The sequence below is a fragment of the Mus pahari genome, chromosome 18 (assembly GCF_900095145.1).
Source record: "Mus pahari chromosome 18, PAHARI_EIJ_v1.1, whole genome shotgun sequence".
Taxonomy (NCBI): Eukaryota; Metazoa; Chordata; class Mammalia; order Rodentia; family Muridae; genus Mus; species Mus pahari.
The window spans coordinates 46,506,169-46,516,382 of record NC_034607.1 but is presented as its reverse complement, the minus strand read 5'-3'; the positions used below and the strand labels follow the sequence as shown (position 1 = coordinate 46,516,382).

Genomic DNA, 10,214 nt, shown 5'->3' with positions numbered 1-10,214 from the left:
TTGGTAAACCAGGCTGGCCTCGAACTCAGAAATCCGCCTGCCTCTGCCTCCCGAGTGCTGGGATTAAAGGCCTGCGCCACCAGGCCTGGCTTCTGTGTAGCTCTCTAACAGAGCTTTGCCCGGGAGTTCCTTTCTTGTATTCAAAGTCTTCCTCTTTGACCTGCTTTGAAATATGTTTTCGTCTCTTTCCCGTAAATGAGTGTAAGAGCTTTAGGACTTTGTATTTCTAGCTTCACATTTGACTGGGTTTAAAGCACTAGGTTAGAATATTTGAGGCATTGTCCATGGGCTTCTGTGATGCCATGTGAAGCCATCATGATGTAATGTAGTGTACCCCTCCTCCCATGGTGACGCTTCATATTTTCATATTCTGTGATGGTTCCTGGCGTTTCCATGTCCTAGATACTGTTTGGTTTTGACCTTCCTTCGTTCATGCTTGTCACTTGGTGTTTATTTCAGAGATGAACATCTTTCCCATTCTAGCCGGTCCTCCTGGGAGGTACTTCAATGGTGTTGACATGATTGTCTCTCTGCTGCATTTCTTCCTGCTCTCTCAGGGATGTCTTAAGTCATGCCTCAGGTCACTTGAATCAACCCACGAGTTTTCTCTTCCCCACTTCATTTTTTGGAAGTTAGTTTTTGTTTGTTTTTCTTCGAGGTGGGATTTCATTATGTAGGTCTGACTGTCCTGAAACTGACTCTGTACACCAGACTGGCCTTGAACTCACAGAGATCTGCCTGCCTCAGCTTCCCAAGTGTTGGGATAAAAGGCATGCATGACCCACTCCAAACTAACTCTCCCACTTTAAAAAATTAAATGTTATGTTCAAGATTAAGGTAAATCTCTGTGAGTCCAAGGGTAGCCTGGTGGTCTGTCTACACAAAAGATTGAGGTGAGTCCAAGGCTATAGCCTGGTGGTCTGTCTACAGAGCAAGTTGCAGGCCTGCCAGTGTTTCAGTGTTGAGAAAGACAAGATACCTCATGTTTCTTTGGGAATTTCTCAGCATTTTAGGTTCATACTTGCATGATGGAGGCTTCCATGGAAAATTTAAAAATCATTGTATGTTAGTTCATACCAAAGAGCAAGATGCTACAAGCCAGTTCTAGATCTGGGGATGGTGTATATCCCTACAGTCCCAGTTTGGGGGAGACTGAGGCAGGAGACTCATTGGAGCCTGAAAGGTTGAGGACAGCCTGGAGCAAATTGAGCCTATCTCAGAATATGAAAGCAAAGCAGACTCACATCACAGTGTGCAGTAAAGACGAGGTATGGGCGCCTGGTGGTTAATGTTCCCAAAGTGGACAGGCAGTGTTCTGTTCACAGACCTGCACAATTCCTGAGAGATCCTGTCATATTCATGCTTGTGCTGTGCATACAAGGAAGGACTGATTTCTGGGGCTCAGAGGGTGAGAGCAGGAGTCTGGGATTAATTATTGACACTTCAATGCTATTCCTCGCCTCAGCCAGCCTCAACCTGATTTTGTTAGCCTGTAACTCCACAGCATGTAGGTGCAGTCTCTGCGGCCAATCAGCTGTGAGCTCTCATCATCTGCCTCCTTGGGTTCCCTCATCTCACTGTGACTTCATACTCCCTGTTAGTCTCTGTGTCTCCTAGGACCTCAGAGGGTATGTGTTTATGTCTCGCCTTAGTCTGCTTTTCACTTATGGTTTGCTCTTAGAGAAGGAAGAGCAAGGGTTTGAAGACCATCCATTACCCTTTCCAAGTACTCTCTATGCAGTGTGCCTTTAAGCATCTAGAGGGACACCCACGCCTCAGGAGTCTCACCTGATTCTGTGCACATGCTCAGTTGCTGTTTGCGGATGAGGAGTGAGCTTTCCATTCAGCTGTAAAGTAGGAAATACCTTGGAGCTTGTGGAGCTGTGACTAGGGAAGGTTGGGTAACAGTCCTTCTCTCTGTCTCTTGTCTATGCCCATGCCTTTCCCACCTTTATCTAAGAATATAGAATCTCCCTTCCGTTGTGATTAAGAATTAGTCAGGAAAGCCTGCTGAGGCAGGAGAACTAAGAGTTAGTGTTAGTGCCCTTGGACTTCTGTGTGGTGGTGGAGCTGGCCCTTACTCAGCAGCCTTTGTTTGGTGGAGGGCCAAGGCCTTCCCTCCCTTTGTGCTGGCCACACTTTTTCAGTGTACAGTTCTGTGATGGATGAACATCAAGATAAAACAGTACACCACCATCAGGAAACATTTTCTGTTCCCCACCCTCACTCTCGGGACTCCTGTGGCTCTGCTGCCCCTTCCTCAAACGTCCTGTGTTTGGAGTCCCAGCTTGTGGAGCTGTCACAGTACTTTGTGATACCTGTGCTAATGTTACCTTTGTTGAAGGCATTTTGGTTGTCTTTATAAACTTGTCTTGAACAGTTTTCTAAAACATTCACCTTCATTTTGGTCATAGCTTAGTCTTCTTACCTTTGTAATAAGTGTTCATCGGATTCCTTTTGTGTGAGAGTGTGTGTGTATGTGAGTGTGTGTGTGTGTGTGTGTGTGTGTGTGTGTGTGTGTGCAGTAGCCAGCACACCTGACACATGGCTCATAGGTGAGCGGGCACAGGTGATGTAGTGGAAGGAGAAGCATCACCTGCAGGTTGGCTGCTCTGAAGCTGGCTGTGCTGGGGGAGGGCAGTGCTCTCTGAGGTCAGGGGCTGAGTGCTGCCTGCCCTGCAGCCTCCCCTCCCCTCTCCTGTGGCCATGGTCTAGCTGCCAGGAGTTGAGACCCAGCACTCTTTACATTACTGTCCTTGCCATGATTTGAATTTCCAAGGGGAGATTTTGAGATCGAATTGCTTTAGACCGAGGGTTTTGAAAGTTGCCTGGTTTTAGCTTTATTGGAACTGAGCTGACTCCTGCGGTTGCGCGTGGAAGGCGGCCACTCAATGCTCTTTGGAACTGGAAGAGTTCCATGTTTTTCTCAGTTGTTTCCAAAACTGGTTTGGGATTTCAAAGTTTGTGTATTTGAAAACTGATCATTTAAACAAGTCGTTAGACTAAAATAGTAGCAAAGTTAAAAGGAATTAAAAAGTTACCAAATTTGTAATTTCTCTCTGAACAAAATATTTTGAAAAAGAGGCACACGTTTTGATAACTTTTCCATTATTGTAATGTAAACTTTTTAAAAGCATCCAAAAGTTTATAGTAAATATAAACTAAATACTAAATGTGAAAATTCTTGGTGCCCCAAGAAATGGTGAACTGAGAACATTGGCTAGGCTGCAGGGTAGAGCTGTAGGCATCGTATGAAACGGTTATGACCATTGGTTACAAAGGTTCTTTTCTTTATGGAGTTTTGGGGAAAAGTCTTCCAGATGAGAACAACTGAGGGCCAGATCACTGCCATACTGGTAAATTTTCATAAACTCTGTAGTGTAGTTAAGTGATGAAGCCACCACTGGGGAGGCTGAGGTGTCTTCCAGGGGACATCAAGAATTTGGGGGAAGTGGGTCTGTTAAATATGGTATGTCTATTTTCAGACATCAAAGGACTAAACTGAATTCAGTTTAGCTGTCAGTGAGTCTGTGTGCCTCTGGTAGAGAGAGGACAGGAAAGCACACTGACCATGAGGTGTGTGTGTCCTGGCTTATTTCCTGCAGGATGGCCCCAGAAGTCGCGGCTGTTGAGAGGAAAGGCGGATACAATCAGCTGTGTGACCTCTGGGCGGTGGGCATCACTGCCATCGAGCTGGCGGAGCTCCAGCCACCCATGTTTGACCTTCACCCAATGAGGTCAGTGTGCCTACGCCAAGCCCAGTGCTAACTAATGCTTATTTCCTATGTCATGGGTCGACTTTACCTTTCCTGGGAGTATATAGGAATGTACTCCTATCCTGGGAATGTGGAGTGTTAACTGTGCAAAACGTTTTATCTGCTTCTCAGGGCATTGTTTCTAATGACAAAAAGCAATTTCCAGCCTCCTAAACTAAAAGATAAGCTGAAGTGGTAAGTAACTTTGTTTATTGACTTTCATAGCAATATGAGCAAAAAGGAAATTAAAATACAGAAGCTTAATTTCATCCTTTCTTAGGTCAAATAGTTTCCATCATTTTGTGAAGATGGCTCTTACCAAAAATCCGAAAAAAAGACCCAATGCAGAAAAGCTGCTACAGGTATTGTTGTACCCTGAAACATTCATTTTCTTTCACAAGGTCAGAAATTTAACAAATGTCTAAAATGTTTTGTGTGTTTTATAGCATCCCTTTGTCACACAGCCTCTGACAAGGTCTTTGGCAATAGAGTTGCTGGACAAAGTGAATAATCCAGACCATTCCACATACCACGATTTTGATGATGATGACCCAGAGGTAGGAATTGTTTTCACTAACTAGTGCACATAACTCTGTGTGTGTGTGTGTGTGTGTGTGTGTGTGTGTGTGTGTGTGTGAATGAATGAATGAATGAATGAATGAATCATCTTTTTGATCTAGCTTAAACAAACTGTTGTTTAATGAAACTGACCAATTCTTCATCCTGGGAAGTCATATTGGTCACTTGATGACATTTGTGGAAGAAGGCAAAGGCAAGCTCATTTAATCCACGTAAGGTCAGTAGTTACTACAGAGTGGTCACATGAGCTGCTCAGTGAGAAGCAGCGTGAGAAGCAACATACTCCTTAGTGGTCTTGGAAGAACCCTGTACCAGGCTTCATAAGAAACTGGGAGTTGGCTAAGATAGAATTGATGTGCTAGCAACTAAAACCATGAGTCTCTACTGTGGAATAAAAACAAACCAACATGTATGCCGGTATAAAATTACCCCAATATGACAGGAACACCGGTGTTAGTGGAAACCCATCTCTGTTAGCTTAAGAAAGCTGTGTGCCTGAGCCCAGCTCAGTATATGTGTCACAGCCAAATTCTCTTCCTGCCTTCAGTCTGACTGCAAGTAACTCACAAAGGCCACGGAAGGAAAAGAATTCTCTATAGACAGGTAGATGTCAGATTGTCCTCGGGGACAGCCTTTGTCAATTCACCCTTGTCCTAGGTCACCATGTTTATACATTAATAATAGGCTCTCTCTTTTTAATGAGTTTTGAAAGGGATTTGGAAATATGAAAGTTAAGTGTGAAGTATATTTGATCTAATACTTGGGAGAAAATTGGTTTTTGTTATTTTGTGTAATTTTAAGAAACTTGGCTTTATAAATTGAATTAGTCCTACATCTACAGGGTAAAGAGGCTGTAAAGGTGACCTCTGGGCCAGGGTGGGTACATGCTTGTTTTCCCAGCACTCGGGGCTTGGGGGTGCCGAAGCAGGAAGATTGTAAGTTCAAGGACTGCCTACAGTATACACTGAGACCCTAGACCATGTAAGCTGAAATCCCGCAGTCTTAATAATCATGGGAATACTTGAGTTTTCCATGAGATTTTAAATTTTTGTCAAAACATTAAAAACTCTTAGTATCGATTATATACATATAAGGAAGTAGATAACATGTAGTATTTAAGATATAATAGGAAGTAAAGATAGTATTTGTGTATTTTATTTTCATTTTGAAAAATAATGTATACCACACAGCATCCAGCAGTCTGCTGACCAGTAGCTGCTGCGTATCAGCTTGTCCTGTGATGTCAGGACACAGAGCAAGAATGTTTTTATGCCACAGTCCTATTTGCATCTCCTTTCTAGTCATAGTCACGTTGTGATCCTGTGGTTTACATAGCAGTTGATGAGCTGAAAGTCAGGGATGAGGTTTGTTCTTTATGCAGTTATACCTAGCATACTGTAGGAACCAAAGTCTGAGCCACACTGTAAGAAACTGGTATCATCAAACGCATGGTCACTAGAAAGTCATGCATGTCAACACTGCAGGGCAAGGACCATTGCTTATTGCAGTGCAGTGCATTTGTATTGTTGTCTGAACTCAGCCTACCTGTGACTCAGCATGACTGTGCTGAACTGTGTCCAAAGACACAGGCACTATGCAGGAGGAGTATTCTACGTGTTCCATGCAGCAGCAAAGGGGCAGCAGTTCATAAACCTTTTTAATTGAGACAAGTCTCCATGTATATTCCAGGCTGGCCTTGATCTCTGGACCCAGGCAGGCCTCAAGCCTGCAGTCCTTCTGCTTTGGCCTCCTGAACAACTGGGATGACAAGGCTGGGCCACCAGTCTTGACTCAGATCCTATTTAGTTTGCCTTTATGTATAAAATTTCTCTCAGGTCACAAAACATCATTTTGCCTAGCATGGTGGCACTTGTCTATAATCCCAGAATTAATAGGATCACAAGTTCAAAGTCAGTGTTTACTACATAATGAAATCCTATATGTGTATATAAATAAATAAACAAACTGGCTTATGTTAACTAGATAGCGCTTATATTGTCTGGGTCTTTCAGTATAAACTTCATTTTTACTTGGGTTCATATTTTAAAGGGCCTGTATTTTGCATTTGTGTTATCTAAAAATAGTCAAAAATAATAATAGTCATTGAACCTATGAATAATAATAACTTGAACCAATATGAAATGGCTTGTAAAGGGTAAGATTTTGTATATTTTTCAAGAAGTAATTTTTAAAAAGTCTGCCAAGCATGGTTGTGCAGATCTATAATCTCAGCAATTGAGAGACAGAAATAAGATTAAAAGTTCAACACTAGCCTCAGCTACATAAAAGTTTTGAGGCTATTCTGAGCTACATTTAATCTTAAATGTAATAAAATGAAATAGTTGGGCATGGTTATGCACATAGGTAATGCCAACATTCGAGGCAGAGGCAAAGGAGTAAGGCAGCCAGCCTTGGTAGATACTATGAATTAGAGGATAGGGGGTGGTAAGACAGCACAGCAGCTCCTGCCTCCACGCACATCCCATGACATGAACGTATGCACACACAGCAAGCAAGCAAGCAAATAAATAAATAAATAAATAAATAAATAAATAAATAGGATTGTTTTTAGAGAAAGCAAGAAGTAGTTTATTTAACAATAGTTAATACATATTATAAGTTATGTGTTTTCATTCTCCAGGTCTTTTAAAAAGTAAAAAATAATAACTTCTGTCTTAACATGGAAAGTATTATTTAAAGAGAAAATTGAAAGTACTCATTGTTTATTTCAATGCCATTTGGATGGTTCTCCACCATTGCTTTTGTAAATGATTTCCTCCTGTACCCACTGACTTGTCACAGCAGGTTTCTGTGGCTAGTGCAGTTACATGTATTGAGAACAGTCATGCTTGAAAGGTCAAGTTTTAAATTTTGTTCCTCTTTTGAGAATGTATGCCTGTGGCCTTTGTTCCCCCAGAAGCTGGCCTTCCTTACATTTAGAACTCTGTGCTGCCTGCCTGTCCCATCTCTTCCTTATTGGCTTTAGAGTAGATTGTGCCTGGTGTGAGCCCCTCTGCTTTAACTCCAGGAGCCGTGTCAGGACAGTCCTTTCTCTCAGCAATCTTTTTCTGTGTGCATTATTGTGTGGGAGGCTCTCTTGTACAACCATCAGTCAGTACATGTGAGTGGAAGATACCATTGAGGCCTTGGGCCATCACTGTTCTCCATGCTGGGAATAATATGGCCTCTGGACTGTCTCTCTTCATCTAATCAAGTAATTTCTGGGAATCTGACTCTGGACATGCTTACTGGAGATTTCATTCCCAAAGGGTTTTCCTTAAGCCATAAGTTTTATTCTTTTGCTACTTCGAGCCTTCAGCAGCTCTCACACTGGGGTGTACAGAGTAAGCTTCCAAAAGCAGAGTCTATGAACAACTCCTTTAAAATCACTCCATTCTTATTGACTTATCTTTTTCTAGTGGAAATGATAATGGCATATCTAAAGTCCAGAGAGACTAAGATGGAATGAAGAACATGCTTTTAATGAACGTGGGGGTGGGACGGTTCTGAGGGAGAAATACTAGAGTTGACAGAAACGTGAATGATACCATTGTGAACAGTCTTACTTCAGTCAGTCCAGTTCATATTAAAAATGAAACATGTCGTTATCTCCTGTCATCTGCAAGTGAATGTGTACTGAATGGCATTTCAAATTCTGTGAGCCAAAGAATAAGCTGTAAAACCCACCTGAGGCCCAGCTAGATGGACGGATGGCTCAGTGGGCACTCCCCCCCCCTCCTCCCAGTGGACAGCCTGAGTTCCATCCCTGGGACCTGCATGGTGGAAGGAGAGAACCAACTCTCCTAGGCTGTCCTCTGACCTCCACACCAGTGTGAAGGACACACATGAATAAAAGATGCCCCGGGCCCCATTATTATGAAAGCCGTACAGATCCTCATAGCGCGGCCTTTTCTTTTCCCTTCGTAATGTTTTATTTTCCTTTCATTTCATTTGAAGGAAGTCTCACAAAACTACCCAGGCCTACCTTCATCACCTGGGGTCAATCTTTCTGCCTCAGATCCCACCCCCAGACTAGCTAGGTCTATAGGTGTCCCCACACTGCTCTGGCTTCTCTGCCTGGGTATAACTTGTTCATTCTTATAAAATGGACTGTGCATGTCTAAGGTGCTACAAATAAACAGAACATGGCTTAATTCTATATTTTACTCAATCACAGGAGCATGTTCTACCAGAATAAAAAACAATTTGCTTTGACTGGATAACTTAAAGTATTCTTATTTGTGCCTTCATAGTTGGACTGGTACTGAGATTAACATTCTAAATGAAACTTTGCTTTAATTTTCATTTTTGTAAAACATTTCATTTATCCTTGCATAATTTTGTAGATAGAACTGTGACTTGATTATCAAATGTTACATCAATAGTTTTGGTTGGTTTTTTTTTCCAGCCTCTTGTTGCTGTACCACATAGAATTCCTTCAACGAGTAGAAATGTGAGAGAAGAAAAAACGCGCTCAGAGATAAACTGTGAGTACAGACTCTACCATTAGTAAGTCAGTGACCAAAATGAGATTTTAAACTGTACTTTAGTTAGAATTATTATCTTTTTAATTTTTAAGGTATATTTTCTTTGAAAACACAGTTATATGTAAAGTTTAATGAGGACTATATGAATTCTCTCTATCCCTCTGGAACTTTGGGTAACAAGAATTATACATGTCACACTTGGAAGGAAAAGTAAGGATCAGCCCAGGGAAGGTAGGTGTTGTTGTGGGAATGCACCTTTGCTTCTAAATTCTTGTAAGTCACCTAGAGACCTTTCGAAGTGCAGCCTGTGGTTCAGTAGATAGGGATAGAGTGAGTATCTTCTGACACACTCTCTGTGTGTGCATGCGTCTGTGCTAAAGGGCCACTCTGTGTGTGAACAGAAGAGAGAAGTCTGCAAACCAACTGTGAATTACCTGGGACTTAAAAGTAGTTTCTCAGGCTTCACCCATCCAGAACCTGCTTGAGGGCTGGTCTTGGCCTGGGAGTCCACCCACTGATCTCTCGATCACTCTTTGCTCCTTTGCATCAATGTCCCTCAAACCACACACTCACATACACACATGGCCAGTCTAGTGGGGCATTTTCTTAATTAAGGTTCCCTCTCACCAGATGACTCTAGCTTGTTCAAGTTGACAAAATAAAATTGGGTAGGGTATTTTATGATTATATATGACGTTTGCTGTGCAGAAGAGTGTTCCATGATGTTACCTATAACGAGAGGTGTTGGAACAATGATTAGGTAAATTTCTCCCATGTTTCCAGCTGCCTAGTTTTTCTTCGTATGACCAGTTCTTAACTGAACAGTGTTCAGACAACAGTGTAGAAAGGCTGTATGTGCCTTTGGTTTTAGGAAGCCCCCACTGCCTTCAGCTAAATGTCTTATATCACCTTCCCAGACTCTTCATAGACCCACATTATAGGATTGGCATTGACCTGTAGTGGCTTTGAGGAGGGTCAGCTGTCTCAGAGAAACTCGGAATGTTTCCCCTGGATAATAAGATAGAAACTTACAGAGAATGGCTTGTGTAAGTACAAGGAAGAGGTAGAGAAAACAGATGCAAACTGATAGATCGTTATAAGCAGAGACTTAGCATTAAAAAGTGCAGGCAGTGTTGTATACCAGGATTGTCATCAGTCATTTAAACAGGAGCTGGAAGAGACAGGCAGAGGCATGTCTCAACATCATAACAGAAGACCAAATGGATCTTCTGGCCCAAAGTTCCAAAGTCCTTCCACAGTCCTCCCCAAAACATGGTCAGGTTGTCACAGGAATACCCCACTATGCTGGTACCAATTTGTCTTAGTCAAGGTTTCTATTCCCGCACAAACATCATGATCAAGAAGCAAGCTGGGGAGAAAAGGGTTTATTCAG

The 10,214-nt window shown here is 42.2% G+C and overlaps 1 protein-coding gene across 5 annotated transcripts in view; it reads left to right on the top strand.

The window, feature by feature from the left end:
- The window catches only part of Map4k3 (mitogen-activated protein kinase kinase kinase kinase 3), a 144,099-nt gene that overhangs the window by 81,624 nt on the left and 52,261 nt on the right, over window positions 1–10,214 (top strand). For all 5 annotated transcript variants that reach the window (XM_021217728.2, XM_029531468.1, XM_029531467.1 and 2 more), the window contains exons 9-13: window positions 3,606–3,737; window positions 3,888–3,950; window positions 4,036–4,117; window positions 4,202–4,312; window positions 8,743–8,821. In XM_021217728.2, coding sequence (XP_021073387.1) covers window positions 3,606–3,737; window positions 3,888–3,950; window positions 4,036–4,117; window positions 4,202–4,312; window positions 8,743–8,821 — 467 coding nt within the window. The remainder of the gene's footprint in view (window positions 1–3,605; window positions 3,738–3,887; window positions 3,951–4,035; window positions 4,118–4,201; window positions 4,313–8,742; window positions 8,822–10,214) is intronic.